This window comes from Heteronotia binoei, chromosome 1, assembly GCF_032191835.1.
Source record: "Heteronotia binoei isolate CCM8104 ecotype False Entrance Well chromosome 1, APGP_CSIRO_Hbin_v1, whole genome shotgun sequence".
Taxonomy (NCBI): Eukaryota; Metazoa; Chordata; class Lepidosauria; order Squamata; family Gekkonidae; genus Heteronotia; species Heteronotia binoei.
The window spans coordinates 56,520,278-56,544,922 of record NC_083223.1 but is presented as its reverse complement, the minus strand read 5'-3'; the positions used below and the strand labels follow the sequence as shown (position 1 = coordinate 56,544,922).

Genomic DNA, 24,645 nt, shown 5'->3' with positions numbered 1-24,645 from the left:
CTTACAGAAAAGAGCCTTGTAAGCTCTTGGAGGATTGGCTGCATGAAGGGGGTGTGGCCTAATATGCAAAGGAGCTCTTGCTAGTATTCCACCCCTGGTGACATCCGGGGGTGTGGCCTAATATGCCAATGAGTTCCTTCTGGGCTTTTTCTACAAAAAAAGTCCTGAATAAAACTTTGTTGGTTTTAAGGGTACCACTGGACTCTAACTTGGATCATGAAAAGTTATAGTTGGTTTTAAAAGAAGAGGAGTAACACAGCATCTGATTGTTTTGATGTACAATCTGTACTCTGGACAAGAGGCTACTGTTAAGACAAAGTATGGAGAAACAGAACTGTTTCCAATTGGCAAAGGTGTCAGACAAGGCAAAGGTGATTGTTTTGATATACAATCTGTACTCTGAACAAGAGGCTACTGTTAGGACAGAATATGGAGAAACAGAATGGTTTCCCAATTGGCAAAGGTGTCAGACAAGGATTTATTTTATCTCTCTGTCTGTTCAATCTATATGCAGAACACATCATAAGGAAAACTGAATTAGATTTAGATAAGGGTGGAGTGAAAATTGGTAGAAGGAACATTAACAATTTGAGATATGTAGATGACACCATATTACTGGTAGAAAACGGTGAAGACTTGAAATGACTCCTAATTAAGGTTAAAGCAGGAAGCTGTCAAAGCAGGATTCAGCTGAACATCAAGAAGATAAAAATAATGACTAGTGGGAAATCACATAAATTTAAGGTTGATGATGAAGAAATCAGAATTGTTCAAGATTTTCTATTTCCTTAGTTACATCATCAACTAAAGCGAGACTACAACCAAGAAATCAGAAGGAGACTGAGACTGGAAAGGGCAGTCATGAAGGAGCTAGAAGAGATTCTGAAGTGTTAGGATGTGTCGCTGGCAACCAAGATCAAATTAATTCATGCTATAGTATTCCCCATTTCTACATATGTATGTAAAAGTTGGACAATGAAGAAACCAGACAGGAAGAAAAGTGATTCATTTGAAATGTCATGTTAGAGGAGAGTGTTGCAGATACTGTGGGCTGCTAAAAAGACAAATCAATGGGTTCTAGATCAAAACAAGCCTGACATCTCCCTAGAAGCTAAAATGACTAAACTGGGGTTATTGTACTTTGGTCACATAATAAAAAGACAAAACTCCTGTTTTCTCATGTGATCAAACTAAAATAGAAGATATGATGGCCCCGTCCACTTCCCTCCCTCAGAAGCAAGATTTCCCCTGTATTTTCCTTTCCCTTTACTGAGTGAGCCACCCTAGAAATGTGTTTTCTTTGCTGATAAACTGTGGCTGTCCCGCCCTTTGACAGCATGATATTTTGGGTGTTGGCTCAACCCAGGAACCTGAGGGAAGGATCAGGAGCCCACTTTAGCTTAAACTAACTTAAATGGCACTCGATGTGTTTTGAAATTCAAAAATAACAGAATATTTTATTTAAAATCACGGAGAAAGGTCAGGAGAAATCAGGGGTTGAAATTTCTGAGATAAAACCAGTATATGCACAGAATTTAGTTCTTATGTATCAGGCTAATGAGAGTTTCTTAAGCCATTCACAGTGACTTAAATCTTTTATGCAGAGAGGCTTTTGTTCCAGTGTTTTCCTAAACATTCTAGTACATTTTCTTTGAGTAATCTCTAAAATTTTTGGGTTCCAGAAGGCTGGTACACTCTTTCCAATATTCAAACGCCTTCTTTTGAAACACCAGTACTCATCGTTAACTGACTCTTAAGGTCTCTAAAGGCAGTTTCTAATCACACCAGACCAAGGATCTCTTCACTCTTCACAGCTAACTCCCTGTTCGACTAGGTATGGAAATTCTCCTCTCACTAGAAGGTCTACCCTTTCTTTGGCCTGAATGGTATTCAACCGCTCTCAGTCAGGGCTGACTCTTCTCAACTAGTGCTGAAATCAGACTGAATTCTCCTCAGCGTCCTGTTCAGAAGTCTTTCTCTGTTCAGCAGATGATAATTAATTAGACCTCTTGGAACAGGCTGTCACTCAAGGATCCCTGAGGAATTAAGCCTTCGCATTCCTTTATCTGTTTGTACAGCACTTCTAAGTTTTTAAAAAGTGCAGTCCATTACAGAAAACAATAACGGGAAAGTTGAAGGTAAAAGGAAAAGAGGAAGACCCTACATAACATGGATTGATTCAATAAAGGAAGTCATGGCTCTCAGTTTGCAAGACCTAAGAAAAGCTGTTAACAATAGGACATTTTGGACATCATTGATTCATAGGGTCACCATAAACCAGAAGCGACGATGGCATTTAACACACACACAAACACACTAAATTTATAGTGAACAGAATTTTAGTTATTGGAATTGATGTACTGTTGACAACAGTTATGTACCTTGCACAATTTAGGACAAACAAACCCAATGCAGCCCACCATCCATTCATTGTGATCTTCAAGGAGATCAGCAAGCCTTTCATTTTGGTAATTTCAGGCAAGCAGCAACAACAGCAAAGATTTATTGAGTCTCAACTGGGCCACTACAAATTCTAAATGCGTTAGATTTGTTGGTTTGCCTTCATTTTTGTCTAAGAGAGTAAACAGATTGTGATTCTGGAAAACAGCAAGAACATGTGCTATAAGGAAACAGCAATAAGCCATATAAGGAATACCTGATTTAAAATTATTTAAATAGTACAATGATGTATTGATTTGCTTTAAATTTCAGGCACAAGTGAGAGGAGAAAGAATTAAGGCATATTTTTAATTCTTGTACAGTATTCACAAAAGTCTGTTTAAATTTTCATTTGAGTTATTCCTTGACTGTTCCAGAAACTGAGGCTTTACATGGATGACAATTGTTTCATAGAATTCATCTCACACTTTGCTAGCATAAACATTGCACAATAAAGTATAATGAGACACTGCAGATGCATTGTTTTTTCTTAGAGAATAATATACCCAGCTGAAATCAATATACAAAGAAAAGCAAGCATATACGGCCATTTCCATAAAAATTACCCCAAACAATATTTCATTGCTGGAAGTAGTGGTGCATGAATAGTTACCTTGGCCAAGATAACTTGTTCTTTTCAAGGGATTTCTATATACATATGAGGCATCTTGCAGTTTTCAATGATGAAGGCACAACATAAATGTCTCAATAAATATTATGTCAGTAGATCAAGATATATTTCAGGCTGAGCCAAATTCCAGAGGAGTAAGTGATGTTTGTTTGTTTCAGTGTAAACAATAGACTCTTGTGCATCTTAAACATCAACAGATTTATTATGGCTCAAGGTGCAATAAATTTGTTAGTCTTATGCTACCACAAGAATCTATATTATTTCAGGCTATGGTATTTCTATGCCACCCTGAATACATGCATATCAACCTGTAGGTGCACAAAAATCCACAGACTATATGTGCTAGGCCAGGGAATTTCATCTGGAAGATTTAACAGACTTAAAAAGAGCCATACATTATGTCACTCTCATTTCCACACAGATTTACATTTGAGGTAAATAATTTCCTATATTCAAAGAGAAATGAGACTCATGTTATTATGTTCCTATTGACTATTATTTTTATACTAGTTGCTTGTACTATGTAGGCTTGGTAGACACATTCAGTCAACATAGGCAGATAAATACACCTGAAAAAAATGAAGTGAGGGCAAAGAGTCAAGAGTTACCAAATGCGCAGAAGATCAACGTTCAAAACAAGCTGCTCCACTGTTTTAAACAAGAATTAAATTAAACTTTATTGGCCAGAAAATTGCTTCATGAATGGTCCACCCAGAGGCTCAGTTTCATAGCCAACCACTGCTTGCATTAACTGGTGAGATTTTACTTTCTTGCTTCCTGCTCTACACAAGAAAAGTATGTGACTCACTTTAGGACCTGCTGCCTGTTAAGATTTTAAAGGAAAGAAGTAGCACATTCTTTCCAATCCATGATGCTGGGTACAAATGCAATTTTATTTAAAAAAATATTTTTACACTAGAGAATTGTAACCAAATGTTGATGTTTCTGATGCACAGTTTTTAATATATATAGTTCAATTAAAATTTTGGAATATAATTTTAGCTTTTTCTTAATTGACAGTGATAAATATATATAAGCCCCCCCCCCCCCTTTCTCCCCAATCTTTTTGGTCTGTTCTAGGTTGAAATTTTTCTCCCCTCCCATTTTAAAGATAGCCAAACATGATGAAAATAGTAAATAAAACAAGACAGAATAAAAACAAAATAAAATAGAGTGCTGCTGCCCTCAGTAATATGTGGGGAGAATCACTAGCAACATGCCCTTTTTCTGCTAAGGCAGGGTGGAGAGTGTCAGTCAAAGCACTGCATCCTATTTTCATGTATAGAAGCTGTATGTTGTTGGGTTTTTTTTAATGTAAATGGTTTCATGTTTTCCCAAACATAATGGGTTCCAAACTAAATCATATTTTAATTCAGAAATGGTTACTCTCTAGAATGAAATTCTGACTTTAAAATCATAGAAAGATATAATGAATTTGGGATTAATGTCCCCCTTCTCTCTGTTTTTTTATATTATAGTAGTACTAACTATTGATTTCTTAAAATTAATTTCCTGCTATATTGAAGGAAATATTACTTTTTTTAAAAAAGGGAGGGAGATCTTCCAAGTTTCTTCTTTTTAAGAGACCTAGTAGTGGCAGTATTTGAGTTGGGGCAGGGATGTTTGGTATCACATTCACAGTACTGTTTATATCTGAAAGTCAGTCCCTATGGGACTATATTAAAAAAGGTGAATTTCAGTAGAGAAAAAACCTCTCTCATTGTTGTAACCCTGTGATTAGAGACGTATCCCATTCTGAGGGATCACTTTCACCCAAATAGTAAACATTTGTGAATTTTTCTCATAATAGAGCTCCTGATAACAAGGTATAATATGCACCTGTGATTTTTTTTTGCCATTATAAAAAGTCAATGTTACATCTTCAAAAGTCTGATCACCTAAGAGCAGATAAAAGCAGTACTGATTAGGGTGCACCAAACAGGAATTATCAAGATGTAAGTATATCATCAAACAACAATCTCCCTACTTAGATAACTTGTAATTTAGAGAACAATCCTACACAGGTCTACTCAGGATCCTACTCAAATTTTTTCAAGGGGACTTGCTCCTAGGAAAGTATTCCTGGATGCCACTCTTAGTATGAAATTGGAATGGAAAGCCATTCAAGTCAATGGAATTAGAAGGGAAGAACTGTTTAGGATTGTACTATTAGTTCTCAGAACCAAGTCTCAATGGATATTTTACCAGTCTATCCTAGTAATTTCATTAATCATTTCATGTAAATACCAGTGAAACATTATCATGAATCACATAAATATCTTAAAATAAAATTAAAAATGGTAAGTATGAGATACAAAGATGGGCTCTTACTTTCTTCAGAAAGATCATTTTCTTCCGCTTCTCTCTCCATCTCCTTACACCATCCTTCCATTCTCTTTGTCTCAGTATGTAGTAACTTCATAAACCAAGACCCATCCCTTCGACAAGGAGACATCCGTCCTGCTTCAACTGTTTCAATGGCTGGTTCTAACCAGGGTTCAGGTGGTGGAAGATTGGAAGTGTCTACTTGGGTCCTATAATCTTCTCTGTAACTAAACAACCCCTGTGTCCGTACAGTTCTTACTGCACCATATTGAGTAGGGGTACTAGGTTCTGAATGCCGCTGGAATGAGCCACCAAACTGAAGTCCCTTATCCTCCATTGTTATATGTCCTGGGAAGCCTTCAAGTTCTAGGTCAGCCTGAACAGCTGCTGTTACGCTATTTGAGCGCTTAAACCGTCCATGTCTGGAATAGAATGAAAACAAACTCACACATTATCAAAATACAGTAAGCGTGGTACCAATCAGGATTCCCCCCACCATTTATTTTTCAGCAATATTGATCCAGAATGATTATGTTTATTTGAATAAAGAATACATTGTTACTACCATTCTCAATAAAAATATGAATGAAAATAATATAAAACACATTTGGAAGCAAATATTGATTTGTTCCCACTTTAGAAAACAAAACGTGCGAGTTCCCTGGAAATAATTTCAAACCCTGTTGAAGCTCATGTTATCATTAGCCCAAATAAAGGCAAATAAATGAATTGTAAATACAAATGTCTAAAGGGGGGGGGGGATTCACAGTTATCCAAAGTTTTGTTGTAAGATTAAAGTACTAGTATGCATAAAACACATGGTAAGACATTCAAATACATTTCTCATTATTTATATGTATTTTTAATCTCTCTTGCATACAGAAACACACACAATTTGTGTCTCTGATGAAGAAAGCAATGTTTCTTAAAAGCTTATGCTACAATAAAATGTGTTAGTCTTAAAGGTTCTACTGGACACTTTACTATTTTGCTGCAACAGACTAACACGGCTAGCTCCTCTGAATTTGTGTCTCTGTTGGACATACCGTTTTTCATCTTCAACTTGCACCCCAACAGAATGATATTCGCGTAGACCTCTGCTCTCAGTATCTGAATCAGTTGCTGCTTCCACCTAGTTCAACACAAAAGATAAATCTACAGAAGTGAACATTGAAAATCTAAGATTATTACTATCTCAGTGACTACTAAAAACAATATAACTGATTCTTGATGTGGCTAAATCTGGATACTTAAATCCAGAGACAGGTGACATGGACAGACAAGACCTGAAAAAGCTGCAGGCTTTCATAAAAATCTAAAATCTAAAAAAAGGGGGGGGATGGGGGGGTTAACCCCCCAGTAATATAAGAAGTGTCTGTAGCTTTAAGAAATGGAACACTTTCTACAGTGGGCATTGTCAGGGTTGAAAGTTAACAACAACAGTATTGTCAGCCATCAAGCCTTGGTCTCTGTCAGGAAAAGGCAGGGCCTTTTCCGGAGCAGTTTTGATGTTTATGTAAGGACTCCTTTGGGCTAGGCCTGGCAGCAACCAGTGAGTTACCTGACACCATGCAGCGAGCATGACTCACATAGGACTGGCTGCTTGTTTTAGTTCAACAGCAGCCACTCCTATTAAAGCCAGTGCAGTGTAGTGGCTAAAGGTTCAGGCTAGGATCTAGGAAACCCAGGTTCAAATCACCACTCTGCCATGGAAGCTCTCTCAGTGAGAAGGGGAAAAGGAAATAGTGTATGGGGAGGGAGATAAAAGAGGAAAGTGGGTGCCTCATGCAAGTCCTTGCAGATTCCCACCTGTACAATGGCCTGGACCAGCAGCCAGTAACACACAATTGGGCCATAATTTTCTGGGGAGGGGCTGCCAGTGGGAGGAAGGTTGAAAGCAGAAGGTAGATAAAGGTAGTTGGGTGTTGGGTGGGAAGGAGAGAAAGCAGCAGGAAAAGGAAAGTTATAGGGGCTTTCAGGAAAGGGAAAGAGGCAAGAGTGGGGGAGAGGAAATGAAATGCCCCCAGCAAGTCCTTGTAGGTCTCCCACCTGTTAATATTCCTAAAAACTTGAGTCTAAAAACATATTAATCAGTTCTGCTGCTTTTCAGTGCACATAACTTCCAAAGAGATGGAATCACAGCCTAAGACACATCTTGTGAAATAAAACAATTCAAATCATTCAATGTCTGATGAAAGTAGTAAGGTAATCCATTTTACAAAACAGAAAATAAACCCTTTTGTTATCATTTATAATGATCAGTTCAGCACACAAAAAAAATCACCCTAATTTTAGTCAAGCTTGGCATCTTTGTTTTATTATATAACTTGACAAACCATTTAGGCAGAATAATATAACTCGCTTCAGTAAAATAAAATGCTAATAATATAATTAAATATTACAGTAAAATTCCATGGATAATTTAAGACATGAACATATTTATATAATGGTGTGACTGCGTTATTATTTCTCTTTTTGGATCATGACAGAGAATAACTCCAGGGCAAGGGGATCTGTGCTGCCAAAGCATCCTGGATCATGAAACAGGCTGGGTGATACATGCCAGAATCTAAAGACTTCTGAGCACAGTCAACTCAGCATCCCTGGATTTGTTTTGTATGTCTAGTCTGGTTTTGGTACAAGCTGGAACTAGAGGCCACAAACACCTAGTCATGCTAGGTAGCAGCTTCCTTGATTTACAATGCAGTCCATTGTACAGTGCAATCCTAAGGACACTTTCCTGGGAGTAAGGCCTATTGAATAGACCATAGTAGAATCCAGAGTAGACCTGCTTAGGATTGCTCTTTTAGCCCTTCTTCTGTCCAGTTGTCAGTGCAGTAGTCAAGCTGCCTTTCTTTGTTCCTCCATCTCACCTGTTTCCATGGCCTTCCTTTCATCTTTTGCTTGTTTAAAAGCCTGGTTCAGAAAGCTTTGGGAGTAGCATGTATTTTATTTATTCATGGGGAATTAATGTGTCTGGGGGGTCCTATGTATGTAGTGCTGGTTTCAGGATTTCAGTAGCCAATGGCAAGGCACTTTAAGTGGACTTGCTTAAACTGGAAGAGATGAGAATCTGAAACCTCTTTCACAGTGTCTCTTTAACCTTTTGGGGTTCTGTGCAATTTGGCACTGCTGAGGAAATGAGCTCTTTGTGGTCCTGGCATCTTAGCAGATATCTGTTGCGCTGGATTCCTACAGCTGGTCTTGTGTTTGTGTCTGAGCTTTGCTTTTCTTCCAAGGAAGCCTGACTTGATCCTTTCTTTCTATGATATAGTTTCACTCCAAATTTGTATCAGTTCAGCAAACAGAGTACATAGTAAAATCCTGAAGAAATTCAATTTTAATCCTTTTGTTCTTGAAATTGTATTTCAGCTCCCCCAAAATAACTCACTGGACTGCATAAGTATTTTTAATGGAAACGGAGTGAAATTTAAAACAGCATCAAAATGAAAAGGTACATGTAACAGATACAACCAACAGATCAACAAAGGGCAGTTTTTGTACTACTTTTTTGAAATCCTCTCAAATTCTAATCTTTGGTCATAGATAGAAGTTACTTCAACAGTTTAAATTATATTTTAAAAAGATAAGCTTTAATGCTAAGAAAGTTTCAAAATATTCTTCTTTTAAATATAATATTATTATAAGTGAACAAGCAAAACTTAGCAAGAATTAAAAAAAAGCCTGTGCCTATTAAGACTGCTTTCCCATGACTGTGAATGGATCTAGAAGAAGGAGGAGGAGAAGGAGAAGATTAGATTTATACCTTACCCTTCACTCAGAGTGCTTACGATCTCCTTTCCCTTCCTCCCCTCACAATAGGCACCCTGTTAGGTAGGTGGGGCTGAGAGAGCTCTCCCAGAACTGCTCTTGAGAGGAACAGCTCTGCTGAGGACTTGTGGCTGACCAAGGTCATACTAGCAGCTGCATGTGGAGAAGGGGAGAATCAAACCCAGTTCTCCTAGATTAGAGTCTGTGCACTTAACCACTACACCAAACTGGCTCTCTGCTCTTGGTTTGCCTGAAGTGAGGCCTGATAGGGGTCAGAGTCTTTGATCTAACAATGTTCTATAATGGTGCGGCCAGCTCTATAATTGGCTTTTCACCTACAGTGATGTGGAGGACTGCTTGCTAGATTTGAGAGAGGAATAAGCAGATTGAAACCAAGATGCATACTAACTGAAAGAGCTTCAAGTTGCTTAAAGTTGGAAAGTACACAATGTTACTGTATATTTTCCCCAAACATCATAATTTTATCATTTTATTCAGCCACTTTGGAGATTTTGAAATGGAAAAACAGCATGTCAATACTTAAAAACTTTACTAATTGTGTATACTGATGAAGACTGATGTAGTTGGCAAGTGAGAACACAGAAAAATCTCCACTGGCTTTTGACCAAATGAAAAACAAGTAAGTTCCAGATTGTGGTTTGCTTGAGACATCATTACCATAGGTGTTTCTGGTCTTTAAGAAGATGATCAAAATTGAACTTTTAATTTATATTTTAATAGTTCTAAATATCACTGCATTCTTGGTGCCAGAAAACCGACACAAGGACTTCTACTGTTCCAACTTATCATTCTGTGCAGCTTGCCAATGCTGACACTGACTAAATACCCCAATGATTACTTTCACATTTTAATACCTTTCATTCGCTTGCCATGCCTAGAAGCAGAAACCAGTGCCAAATGAGGATTTTCTATGCAATTTGGCAAAGTAAATATTTTAGTGCCAAGTGCACAAAAATAAAACTGGAAAGTGAAGAGGGAAAACAAGTCTCCAAAGTATAGCAAAAGGCGATAAGAGTTTTTGATTTCCAAGTGGGTAAAGGGTACCCCATAACATCATGTGCCTGCAAAAAGAGGAAAGAAATCCTAATGACTATTTCACATGGTTAAATCCCCAGGAGTGTCAAACATGCCGCCTGGGGGCCAAATCAGGCTCCCAAAGGGATCCTATCAGCCCCCTGAGCAACTGGCTGTCGTCTGCTTCCTTCTCCCTCTCTCTTGCTTCCTTCTGCATCACAGCTTGCTTTGCCAGACTCACTCAATTGCACAGGAGCTACAGAGCAAAACCTCTATTTTCTCCATTGGCTGAGGCTCCTCCCCCTCCTGGTCCCCTGGGGAAGGAAGGAAAGAGCCAGAGCTTCTTTTGCCCAGTTCCCTGGATCTCATGGGAGAAATATAAAGAAAGCACCTTTAAGACCAAGTGCTATTTTAAGCATTTTTTTAAAATCTTTAATTGTGTGTGTGTCCTTTATAAAGTTTATATCTCTGCTACCTAATCTTAAATAGGTACATATATGGCCCAGCCTGACATGGCCCGGTCCAACAAGGTCTCATTTATGTCATATCCAGTCCTCATAAAAAATGAGTTTGACACCCCTGCCCTAGATCATATAGCCAAGTGTAGCTAAAACCTGGGAAACCCAGGTTCAAATCTCTACTCCACTCACACAGTGACTTTGGGGAAGTAGAGCTCATCCCTGGTGGGAAATTTTTTTTGGGGGGGGCATTCATGGAGGGGGAGGGGATGTCCCCAACATGATGGCATCATGTTGTGGATGTCCCTGACCCTAAGCCCTGCCTCATCAAGGACCACCTGCGGCCACTCCGTCCTCTCCTGCAAGATGTAAAACACCCTCCTGCTGATCCAGGGAACACATGGCCCACCAATCAGCTGGAGGGCCCTTTAAATCCTGCAGGAGGGGAGGGGAGGGAGGCAGTCACCAGCCACACACCTGAACTCCAAGTGGCAATGCTGCTTGGAATGCAGGTGTGTGAGGTCCAATTGCCCCTATCATCAAAAGCATTTAAAGGGACCCTTTAAATGCTTTTGGTGAGCAGGGGTTTTGTGTGCCTGCATTCAGGTGCACAAGGCCTTGCCCAGCTTGCCAAAATCATTCAAAGGGACCCTTTAAATGCTTTTGGTGAACAGGGGGTTTGTGTGCCTGAATTTCAGGTAGTGAATCACCATTTGGAGTTCAGGCCTACAGGCCTCTCCGTCCCCTCCTGCATGATTTAAAGGGTCATCTAGCAGATTGGTGGGCCACATTCTACATTGATCAGCTGGAGAGCCCTTTAAATCTCGTAGGAGGGGAGGGAGAGGGGCAGCTGCAAGTGTTTACTGTTGGGACAAAGTTTGGGGGTGGGGCTTCTCCTGTTGGCCAGCAGTGTGAAGGAGTCTACAAAAGTGGGAGAACCCTACCTGGACTGGGGAGGTTGGCAACCCTATGGGAAAGCCATTATTCTTCTTCCTAGCTTTCTGTGGGTACCAACTAGCTGCTTTCTCTCTCACCTACTTTAGCAGAGGCCTATTATCTCCCAGTCTCAACCACTTCCAGTTCCTACCCCAGAATAGGCCTTTTCTCCCAATGTATCCTTTTAAAGAACTCCTTTATCTTATAGGGAGTTAGTACTGGTTGCCCCTTCTGTCTGCTCCTCTGTTGCTCCTGCACAGGGCCACTGAGAAAGGGAGGCGGGAGGAGGGGCAAAATTCCCAGGGGCCAAAGTCAGCTTGAAGGCCCTAAACTGGGGCTCTCTGTCAGCCAGCACTAGGGTTGCCAAGTCCAATTCAAGAAATATCTGGGGACTTTGGGGGTGGAGCCAGGAGACATTTGGGCGGAGCCAGGAACAAAGGTGTGACAAGCATAATTGAACTCCAAGAGAGTGCCGGCCATCACATTTAAAGGGACAGCACACCTTTTTAAATGTCTTCCTTCCATAGGAAATAATGGATAGGAGCACCCTCTCATAGAATTGGACCCCCTGGTCCAATCGTTTTGAAACTTGGGGGGTACTTTGGGGAGAGGCACTAGATACTATATTGAAAATTTGGTGTCTCTACCTCAAAAAACAGCTCCCCCAGAGCCCCCGAAACCTCCAGATCAATTCCCCATTATACCCTAGGAGAATCGATTTCCACATAGGGAATAATGAAGACGTTTCCCTCTCCTCCTCCCTCCCCCCCGTTTCTGGCAAATCTGATGCAGGGGATTGGCCTCTCTACTCACGAGTTGCTGCCAGCTTCTTCACAGCAACACAGACTCACCATCCCAAATTGAAGCCTTTCAATCAAGCCTCCGGAGGTGCAAAGGCACATGGTCCTTTGCAGGCAGTGCGAGCCTTCCCCCCCCCCCCGCCAGCCAGCTGACTGGGGGTGGGAAGCAGCCTGGGAAAACGGAAGAATGGCTGCTGCGATCGGGGCTGGGTGGGAAGGGAAGGGCAAGGAGTAGCTGCTGCGATCCGGGGTGGGAAGGGAAGGGACGAGGAGAAGCATCGGGGATCGGTGGGAAGGGAAGGAGTGAGGAGAAGCTGCTGGGATCAGGGCTGGGTGGGAAGGGACGCCATTCCCCCTCCCCCCCGCTTTCCAGATTTTTGGCGAGCGGGGGGAGGAGGCTCCAAATCGGGGGTCCCCCGCCTAGGCTTTGGGAAGCCTAGCCAGCACAGTACAGTTTAGCTTAGATGGGCTTTCTACATATTCCCTGCTTTCCTTCCCCTCTTAAACATCTTTACATTGGTATGCATCAATATATTCGATGGGGCTTATTCCCAGTGTCTCGCCTACATTTAATGGATAAAGCCTTGCAGTGTTCTTGCTACATACATTGGAACTGATTCTGATTATTCATTTTGATTGCTCATCCCCCCCCCCCCCCCACACACATTTTTTCTGTTGTTTACACTGGCCAGTCGGGGTGCTCTGAATGAGTGCTACTTGCTGGCACAGACGAGACACTTCCTGGGCTGTTTTAAAGCACCTGCTCATGGAGGTGGGGGACTCATTGTTTCAGAGTGACCCAACCCAAAATCTGTACAGGGTTTTTTTGGAAGTCCCGCAGTATGAGGTCCGCCGGTCGCAGTCGAGGACAAAGTTTTCTTAGAGACTCCTCCGAAATTATGGAGATGAAGAAGCACGAGTCCAGCTCCATTAGGCATGGAGTGCCCTTAATTAGGACCGACACCCTGACCTTATCTGGGGTGGTGAGGGGCAAGTTCATTACCTGCAGGCTAGTCGATGCGGTCGAATAGGCATCGGTCGAGCCGTGGTTGGTGGCCTTGGCCCGGCAAGCCCACGCTATGTGGCCCACTCTTCCACAGTTCCTGCAGTCCACGTTGCGATAGGAGCAGTCCCGGCACTTGTGTGGATCCCCACAGCTGGCACACTTGGTGTTGGCTGGTTTCTCTGTCGCTCGTGGCCAGGTGGGCACTCTCGGCCCCATTCCTTGGGTGGGCACTCTTGACCCATTTCAGTCCGGATTTCGCCCGGGACACGGGACGGAGACAGTGTTGGTTGCCCTGGTGGATGACCTTCAACGGCACCTGGATCGGGGTGGCTCGGCGGTGCTGATGTTGTTGGACCTGTCGGCTGCGTTCGACACGGTCGACCATCGGCTACTGACGTGCTGCCTCGCCGACGCGGGGATTCAGGGGTTGGCCTTACAGTGGCTTTCCTCTTTCCTGGAAGGTCGGGGACAAAGGGTCGCAATTGGGGGGGAGCTATCCCGGAGGCGCACACTTGATTGTGGTGTGCCCCAGGGGGCGGTTCTCTCCCCGATGTTATTTAACATCTACATGCGGCCTCTTGCCCAGATTGCCCGAAGGTATGGGCTGGGATGTCACCAGTATGCTGATGACACCCAACTCTATCTACTGATGGATGGCCAACCTGTCTGTGCCCCGGAAAATCTTGACCAGGCATTACGGGCCGTGGCTGAGTGGCTCAGACTGAGTGGGCTGAAGCTAAATCCTACGAAGACAGAGGTCCTTTGCTTGGGTCACCGCGGCCCGGGGAGGGGGATCTCCCTACCGGCTTTTGATGGTGCGCCGCTGATGGCGGCGGACAGGGTCAAGAGCTTGGGGGTGCTGTTGGAGCCTTCCTTAAGGATGGAGGCTCAGATAGCAGCCGCTGCCAAGTCTGCATTTTTTCATCTTAGGCGGGCAAGGCAGCTGGCCCCCTTTCTGGAACGCGACGACCTAGCAACAGTGATCCATGCTACGGTCACCTCAAGGTTGGACTACTGCAATGCCCTCTACATGGGGCTGCCCTTGTCCCGGACCCGGAAACTGCAGCTGGTGCAGAATGCCGCGGCCCAGCTGTTATTGGGTCTCCCAAAGTGGGGACACATCCAGCTGGGTCTCCGGACTCTGCACTGGCTTCCAGTGATATACCGAGTCCGGTACAAGGTGCTGGTTATTACCTTTAAAGCCCTATATGGCCTGGGACCTGCCTACCTGAAGGACCGTCTCTCCCCACATGTTCCCCAGAGAGCACTGAGGTCAGGAACACAAAATCTCCTCACTATCCCCGGGCCAAAAGAAGCTCGTCTGAAAGCCACTAGAAAGGGCTTTCTCCGTTATGGCCCCCGTATGGTGGAATCAGCTGCCGGAAGAGGTGAGGGCCCTGCGGGACTTGGCGCAGTTCCGCAGGGCCTGTAAGACGACCCTCTTCCGGCTAGCCTACACCTAGCTATGATGACAACTGATGTAACTGGCCAGCCATCTGTTTACAGGAAATTGAAATATGCTGTTTTAAAGTTTTAACTGTTTAAATATTTAATTGTTTTATACTTAATATTGTTTAAATTTTATGTTTGATTAAATTGTTGGAAGCCGCCCTGAGCCATTCGTGGGAAGGGCGGAATATAAATCTCAAAATAAATAAATAAATAAATAAATTCCTGGTTGACGACGTAGCTGGTTTGCCTCCTCCTCTGTTTTGCCCGGTGCCATCTCCCACTGGTGGACGGCTTCTGCTCGCGGATTGTTGTAAGCTTTGGTTGCTCTCTCGAATGCAGTGGCTTCGTTGAAGCCGAGTTGGAGGGTGAGCTCTTCCTTTGCGAAGAGCTTTTGCTTCGTCTCGGAGGCCCCAGACAAAGCGATCCCTCAGGGCTTCATCCAGCTTGTCGAAGCTGCAGTTCCCTGCGATTTGGCAGAGGGCGGTTAGGTAGACGGCAGCTGTCTCTCCCACCTCTTGATCCCTCTTGTGGAAGAGGAATCGGTGGGCGATGATGGAAGGCTGGGGCAAGAAGTGCCCGGTCAGGAGTCTGACTATCTCCTCATACATTTTCTCCGTGATCTTCGCAGGGGCCGAGAGACCCATTGCGATCTCGAATGTGGCCTCCCCGCAGATACTCAGGAGCACGTCTCTCTTTCGGCTGTCGTCTGTAATCATGTTTGCTCGTAGGTAGCAATCGACCTACTCCGTGTAGGTCTCCCACCTATCGGGGTTGGCGGGATCGAACTCTGCAAGGTGGCCTGTCGTCCCACTTGGGGGTGGTGGCGGACGCTTTTGTCTCCCTCGAATGTGTGCCTTCCTCGTCTCCGACCAGGTCAGCTTGGGGAGTTACCTGGCTAGAATCCCACCTTCGTCGCCACTGTAATGTACTGAGTGACGAGATGTGTTGAAGGCAACATGCTTTATTAGCGAGTACATCACAAGGCAAGGCAACGCGGGCTGGGTCCCGATTATATACATATCCCAGAACAACCCTCAGTCTGGTCAGGTACAATCCTGGCCAGTTAAACTTCCCACCACAGATCTTGATTGGCGGAGCGTATTTGCGGAACTACATCTGGGGACCAGTGGACTTCCACTGGTCACCTCCGTAGTGTCCGCTGTGTTGTAATTTCGGGACTGAAATGCAAGACACAACAGGAGAAAAGCCAGATTTCTTCAAATCTATCTCTTCTCCGTTTATGCTGACCTGCGCTAGATGGTTATTTGAAAGTGGGTGTTTTTGTTTTTACACCATACCTTATTGCAATGTGCACTGTGTCAATAAATTAAGTAAAACTCATTCATCGACATTCTTGGCCCTTTTCCTTTAACTTTTTTTTAATCTAATGGACAATTATTATTCTATTCATGGATGGTAACAGCAAGCCAATAATATTTGGTTTTGTTCAGGGTCACATGTCACATGGGGAGCCCAGACAGAAACTTTACCTGGGGTTTGTGGTGGCTCTTGGCAGCCCTGCTCTTCTCTCTGATGTGTAAGTGGACTGTGGTGTTGCCCCTTCTCCTCCAGGGTTAGGACAGCCATAGGAATAATGACCCATGTATATCTGGCATCATTGCAGGTTGGTACAACCACTATACCACTGGGCAACAAATAGGCTTCCAAATCCCCAGGTCCCAGCAGGGGCTCTTCCGCTTTCCCAGGCTCCTTCCTGCCCCCAGTCAGCTGGTCAGTGGGGGGGAGCCCCGCTTCCACAGCCACCATGTGACTTTCCATCTCCGGAGGCTTCAGTCTCCGATTGGAAAGGCTTCCTCTTGGGATGGTGTGTCTGTGTTACTTTGAAGAAGTTGGCAGCAACTCATGAGTAGAGATGCCAGTCCCTCACTTCAGAATTGCCAGAAACAGGGGTGGGGGATGGGGGAGGGACATCTCTGCTGGGCACTTCATTATTTCCTATGTGGAGATCGATACTCATAGGGTATAATGGGGAATTGATCTGGAGGTATCGGGGGCTCTGTGGGGGCTGTTATTTGAGGTAGAGGCACCAAATTTTCAGTATAGCATCTAGTGCCACTCCCCAAAATACCCCCAAGTTTCAAAATGATTGGACCAGGGGGTCCAATTCTATGAGCCCCAAAAGAAGGTGCCCTTATCCTCCATTATTTTCTATGGAAGGAAGGCATTTAAAAAGGTGTGCTGTTCCTTCAAATGTGATGGCCAGAACTCCCTTGGAGTTCAATTATGCTTGTCACACCCTTGCTCCTGGCTTCGCCCCCAACGTCTCCTGGCTCCACTACCAAAGTCTCCTGGCTCCACCTCCAAAGTCCCCAGAATTTCTTGAATTAGACTTGGCAACCCAAGCAACAAGCAAAGAACTGGATTAATCCCATTTAAAGCCAGTCCAATTGGTGGCCATTAATACATCTTGAGGAAGTGAATGCCACACACTAAGTATTCTTGGAGTAAATAAGTACTGCCTTTTGTTTGATTGGGATTTACTGCCCTTCACTGGGTGCCTGTGAGTTCCAGTATTATGAGAGAGAGATCTTTCTCCAGTTTCTCCAACTCATGCATCTATTAGTGAACTCTAGCCCCCACCTAAGGGTATCTAAATTCATGGACTGGGGCCAGGTGGATGCTAAAAAGATTTTTCTGACAACTCAGGGATCCTATAAGTTTGCAGAAAAATCTTAAATATTTACAAAAATATAATGGGGGCAGGGGTTTAGATTGCTCCCAAACTAAAATAGTGTTCTCTGCATCAGTGCAGAGAACATACTTATCTCTGGCAGTTGAAGGAACCTGGGAACCATGCTGGGTCAAGCAGCAGTGCAGCCTGGGGTTCCATCCTGTCTCCAGTGGCTGTGACTGCACAGCCTGAGAAATGCAGTAGGCCCAACAGCAGCAGTGCCACTCAGGGAGAGCCTGGAGGCTGTGCTGAAACTGCCAGTGGCTTGCAGAAAGCCTGGGAACCATACTGGGCCCAGCAGTGGCACAGCCGAGGGCGAGCATGGGGTTACACCGGCCCCAGCAGCAGCTGTAGTGCACCCCGGGGCTCCATGCTGGGCCTGGCAGCAGTAGATGCACAGCTCCGGAGCCGTGCTGGGTTCAGCAGCCCAGGGAAAGCATGGGAGCCATGCTGGGCCCAGCAGAATCTGCTGGAGAGTCCATGGGCCATGCTGGGCTTGGCGAGAGAGTGGAGGGGAGATGGGATTCCCTCCTGCGAGTCTCATAGAAGCCCATTTGTAATTTTATAGATCTCGATCACATCTTCCCTTAGTTGTCTTTTCTTTAAATTTTAAAAGCCCAAACTCATTAGCTTTTCCTAAGAAGATACTACAGCCCCTGGATCTCTTTGGTTGCTAATGCAGTATAATCTGCAGAATTACTTTGCTCCTTATCCCCACTTCTAGATAATTTCTGAACAGATTTATAGCACCAGTACCAATACTGATCTCTGCAGGAGCCCAGTTCTTGATGTCCTCTATTATGAGAACTGCCTATTTATTCCTACTTTATGCTTCCTGTTGTTTAACCTGCTTCTAATCCACCAAAGGTTTATAGGTCTAATTTGCTACAATTAGAAGAATGTGAGTAACTAAAGTTCAGGCAACACTAGGAGGAAATGAAAAAGGAAGTATAGACACATATTTTTGGAACCTACTATATTCTATTTTTACCAGTGTTAAAGATTATCAATGCTGTTATTTAATTCCATTACACCAGGAAAAAAAAACTTACTATGATTATCAGACCTTTTTTAGAAAGATAAAATGGCACCATAATAGCAGTTTTTATGCTTTTTTGGTGGGTCTGTAAAATATATATCTGATCATTGACAATAATATTTAAAAGAATACATGAAATGACAGGATATAATTTAAAACCCATGATAATTCTGCTTGGTTCCTAGAAAACTGTCCTGACAATATCTGACACATTGTCAGTGACAAATTTATTAACCATAGCTAGTAGAATTGCCTGCCAGAGGCCATTGGCATGACAGCATTGTGTTACTTCCATTACATCACTACCACAAAGTTTCTGGCAATTCCTAGGCATCACACCTATTTTATTTCCTTTTTGTCCCCCCCCCCCTCCTGCTGTTTGCTAGAGCTGCAGCAGGCAACAGGAGCTGAGATCAGGAGACTTCTTGCTCCCGGCATATGTCAGGCAACCTTAATAACTAGTATGGAAAATAACACAGACATTTTTAGAATGAATTATTATATTTTTATTTATTACATTTGTATTTTAGCTACCTGAAAGCTGGGTTATAGAAATGGTGGTGGAAAGTGCCATCAAGTCAAAGCAGACTTAGATTTGCCATTGCCTGACTCTGTGTAACATTCCTAGATGGCGGTCTCCCATCCAAGTACTAACCATGGTTGACTCTGCTAAGCTTCCAAGATCTGACTAAACTGGGCAATCCAGGTTAGAGATGGTAAGAAAAACAGATGTGCTTTTTAAAGCAAACTTACCATGTGTATGGGATGGATCCACAAACTTGCAATAACCATATGCCAGGGAGCAATAACTGAAATTTCCTATAACATGTACCTCAAGGTTTAGGGAAGCTCCCCCTCACATAATTCTTGTGGGGAGCAGATGTGGCTCAGTAGAAGACCCTCCACTTTGTATGCTGAAGGTCCCAGGTTTAATATCTGGTCTCTCCAGTTAAAAGGTCAAGGCAGTAGGTAACGTGAAAGACCACTACCTGAGACACTGGAGAGCTGGTGCGAGCCTGAGTAGACAGTACTGACATTAATGGACCAATGGTCTGATTCAGTATAAAGCTGCTTCCTGTGTGCGTTCTTATTTCATGTGAGGAATTCTAACTGAACGCACATGTGCCTCAGCTGTCATGCAATGTGTGGATAATACTATCCCAAGATTAGAACAAGAGCAAACACACTGTAGTATCTCCAGCTCTAATGAATTTTATGACTAGGTTTGAGATCTTAGATCTTACTTTGAGTGACCACTGTCCTTTACATTTGCTTCTGATTACCAGTGATACTATATTATCTAAACCAGTCCAAGACTTTGCAGAGGATGTCATACCTGGTTGTAGGAGACTTAAGTGGTCAGAGAAGATACACTACATGTCCATTGGAGGAAAGAGTTACTTAAACTGGAAGATGTCTTAGGCTAGGGGAAAGTGTCAAACCTTGCTCAGCGGAGGGGAAGGAATATGGAGAGGATCCACTCCAGTAAATGTTCAAAGTATGCTGCAGGATTTATAAAATAGAAATTTATTTCAAGGTTTCCCTACTTGGCATTGCAACCTTATTGTGGACTAGAAGATATGTCATTATGATTTCTCTGCTTAGGTGATCTCTATAACTGACCGATGTGGAATTCTTACTAGAATTGGCAGTTGATTTCTTCCTTCAGCGCCACAAGCTTTAAATGAACAGAGTAAGAGTTATAGTAAGTCACTGCCTGAAGCTTAATCTGCTTCCTCCATGCCACTACTGTTCATTTACACCCCATGTTAAATTGGAGCATGAATTTAAGAAATTCAGTAATTAACTATCCTGCTATTAGTGGAAATGTATACAGGTGCAGTTCAGTGGCACCTCACCGTTATTTAATGTGAAAGCTACGAGTGTATTTAATCTAATGAATATGCAAATAAAACTGTTAAATTCAGGTGTTCTAAGTGCAGCTATTATTGGTAAAACCATCCTTGTGGGTTTACAAAACAACTGGGTTTAAAAGTAAAAAGTCATGCTACTTTAATTTGTTGCAATCATGGCAAAAGATATGGCAAAACAGGTTTTCTTCTATAAATGGCGCAAACATAAGTAGTTGAAATTGACTACAGAAAACCCCTCTGGGCTGACACGATGACCTATTACAGTGAAATTCTAGAATAATAACATCTCTTCCACGCATGTATTTTAGTCTCAGACTTCAAGCTCGCCAAAGGCTAAGGGACTGGTTTTGGCTTTTGTTCTACAGTGTCTTAAGCACAATATCTTCTTTCTTGCATGGCATAAATAATGGATTCAGTATTTTATTCTAGAAAGAGTACTTTGGACAAATAGCATCTGTGGCAAGTGGGAAGCCAGAACAATGCGTCAGGTGCTGTGCAGACTTCCCATCATTGGTTCTAGAGCCAGCTGCTGATATTGTAGAAAGTTCCAGGATTGTAGGCCTACGTATGACTGGCAAAAGATTGGACCAGATCAATGAAGCATTGCATGCAATTTATGTGAGCCTTAGGGAGAGGGGTTTAGTGCCCAGAACTTTGGGAAATTATCTAGCAATCCTTGAACATAATGCAAGGATTGAGGATTTGATTGTACTTACCAGGGCCTTCAAAATTAGCTGGAAGTTAGAGGAAGAAAGAACATTCAAACCCTGAGGTATACATAGACCAAACCTTATGGCTGGCTGGTCCAAAGGAAATGGATGAGAGAACTCTCTGATGGGCTGGGCAGCGTCAGTGAATACTGAGGCTGACTCACTGGTGGGGCTGGTCCCTCCTGGCACTCTAGCTGATCTACAGGCAGTGAGAGTAAAGGCAGAGAAACTAGCTGAGCTGAGATCTGAACCAGGGTGGGCTTAACTTGCATTCAAAGGCATGGGGAAGTTATCTCTAGAGGAGCAACTTGAAGGAAACGTGCATTGTGATTTGAGAAGAAATTTCCAAAAATAAGTTTTCTTCTTGCAGGTCAGCTGTTAATAAAGTTGACTCTAGTTATTTCAGTGCCTATTTCCAGGTTCATTATTTCAAGGATGCTACCAACCCTGGGGACCAATATTTTCAATGGAATTATTTGCTAAAGAAATAGCAAGGAAGTCATTGTGCTATTGCAAATGTACAGTTCAGTCTTTTTAGAGCCCAAACGTTGACAAACAATGTTTGTCGTTTAGTGTTCTTGAAAGCATGCAATAAAGGCTGAACATCAAATACCCTGTTGCTATAGAGATTTGACTGTATCGGTGTAAATTGTTGAACAAACGTATTGAGAGATTTTGTGAGCACACAAACCAAAAACACCAAGTAAAAAGTCAAGATACAGTCATTGCAAAAGTCATCACCTTAGATGAGACAATAGCAAATCTCTGTTTTAACTGGGCTGGAACAGAGATGGGAAGGACATGCTAATACAGTAGCAGTTTTGGACCAAATCTCTGTAAGAAGCACATGTGAACACCCACCATCATCTTTCCTGTTCGAGCAGGAAATTTGTCTTTAGCAACTCTCACTATCAGGTGCTTTTCATTATTATCTGTCAAAGCCTCCCCCCCTTTTATAAACCCCATCTCATCCTTCATTGCAGTATACTGCAGTGTGAATCATTACAGGTCCAATTTTTAATTACTGCCTCAGCAATTGGGAGGTGGGAAAAGCTGACCTGAACATTTTGTGCTGATGCTAAACTGCATTCTAGGCATCTATACACTAGCTATAGCAGAGTCATTTGACAGAGGTGGATAGGCAGGTTTCTGTCCAAACTCAAACACATTTTAAGGACCTTGGATTTTATATGAAATTTCATGTTGCCAACCCCTGGAAAGTACTTTTAGAAGATCTCTTTAAATTTATACAAACCTACTCAGGAAGCTTTTTGTGGCAGCTCCTGAAACTTGAAGTAATTATTGTCAGTAGAATGGCTTTTGTTTAAAAGGGACACTAATTCCACTTAATGAGGAGGGTTTTTAACAGGGTGACTCCATCCTCCATTCAGTCTGAGATGGGGTCGAAAGAGCTGCGCTATCTGGGGAATTGCTGCTGCCGTGCTACTCAGGTACAAGGTCAAAAGATGCAAATGTGCCTTCCTAACGGATGAGCTGAACCTAATGACATTAATCAAATATTTAGGGATCATTTTTATGCTCCTCTTGCTTCAGAGAACCTTGAATCTTTATAGGGTCACCCGGACTACCTCTAATTAATTGTCAGTTATTTTCTAGTACCTTTTTGTGACCACTGATGAAGTAAACTGACAGCTACTTGAAAACCCGTTGTGAACTCTGCACAGTGAATTAACTTTGTGAATTAATCACCTGAATAACCTCATACACCTAGGCAAACCAGAAATGTCGTACACTATAGTTTAATACGTTATCGTAATAACACATTGTATTATATAGTGAACAACATTTCTTGTCTTAGCAATAAGAACTACTGAGCCAGGGTGTATTGTAGTTAGAGCATTGAAAGAGAACGAAAAAGACCTAGTTCTTGCTTCCTTTTCCATAACATTTGCCTCAGGCTAGGAGGTTTACTGACCTCAAGTCTCCACCCAGCCATGAAGTTCAGAGGGGAATCCTGGACCAATAACTCTTAAATTAATGGCCTTACAGGCCTATTACGAGGATAAAATGGAGGAAGAGAGAACTATGCACTCTAAATTTGTTAGAAGGGCAGGATAAAACAAATAATAAAGAAATAAAATTCAAACAATATCAAAGGTTTTAAGCACCAGTCCACTGGGCTAAATTTTCAAGTTCTATCATAAAGAATATGTCTGCAATAACTCCTTCAAGTCCTGTAGTCTTCTTTTAGGGGTGAAAAAGGGAAGGGCAGTCAGAATAAGCCATGATAACCTTTCCTTTAGGGTCAAAACCAAGAACATTTAACTATAGCAATAGGACCCTCTGGCAAAGGAACTCTACGCTACTTTCCCCTTCCCCAACATAACATGATTAATGTTCACTAATGTGAGATTTCATATTGAATTTTTTCATGTTTAGTATTTATTAAGATTAGCAACAAACTGCATTTCAGGGCCATCATACTCCTTATGCAAAGGTAAACCAAATTTGTCATTTATGGTGCAATCCAACCCTAAACAGAACATAAGAACATAAGAGAAGCCATGTTGGATCAGGCCAATGGCCCATTCAGTCCAACACTCTGTGTCACACAGTGGCCACTATATATATATATATATATATATATATATATATATATATATATATATATATATATATACACACACACACGCAGAGAATTCCACATGTTAATCACCCTTTGGGTGAAGAAGTACTTCCTTTTATCCATTTTAACCTGACTGCTCAGCAATTTCATTGAATGCCCACGAGTTCTTGTATTGTGAGAAAGGGAGAAAAGTACTTCTTTCTCTACTTTCTCCATCCCATGCATAATCTTGTAAACCTCTGTTCATGTCACCCCGCAGTCGATGTTTCTCCAAGCTAAAGAGCCCCAAGCATTTTAACTTTTCTTCATAGGGAAAGTGTTCCAAACCTTTAATCATTCTAGTCGCCCTTTTCTGCACTTTTTCCAATGCTATATTATCCTTTCTGAGGTGCGGTGACCAGAATTGTACACAGTATTCCAAATGAGATCGCACCATCGATTTATACAGGAGCATTATGATACTGGCTGATTTGTTTTCAATTCCCTTCCTAATAATTCCCAGCATGGCGTTGGCCTTTTTTATTGCAATCGCACACTGTCTTGACATTTTCAGTGAGTTATCTACCACGACATCAAGATCTCTCTCATGGTCAGTCTCTGCCAGTTCACAACCCATCAACTTGTATTTGTAGCTGGGATTCTTGGCCCCAATGTGCATTACTTTGCACTTGGCCACACTGAACCTCATCTGCCATGTTGACGCCCACTCACCCAGCCTCAACAGATCCTTTTGGAGTGCCTCACACTCCTCTCTGGTTCTCACCACCCTGAACAATTTAGTGTCATCTGCAAACTTGGCCACTTCACTGCTTACTCCCAACTTCAAATTATTTATGAATAACTTAAAGAGCATGGGACCCAGTACTGAGCCCTGCGGCACCCCACTGCTT

The 24,645-nt window shown here is 42.7% G+C and overlaps 1 protein-coding gene across 6 annotated transcripts in view; it reads right to left on the bottom strand.

The window, feature by feature from the left end:
- Positions 1–24,645, bottom strand: part of DLGAP2 (DLG associated protein 2) — a 662,574-nt gene that overhangs the window by 22,132 nt on the left and 615,797 nt on the right. For all 6 annotated transcript variants that reach the window (XM_060234802.1, XM_060234819.1, XM_060234811.1 and 3 more), the window contains 2 exons: positions 6,442–6,527; positions 5,402–5,817 (listed from right to left, as the gene is read on the bottom strand). In XM_060234802.1, coding sequence (XP_060090785.1) covers positions 5,402–5,817; positions 6,442–6,527 — 502 coding nt within the window. The remainder of the gene's footprint in view (positions 1–5,401; positions 5,818–6,441; positions 6,528–24,645) is intronic.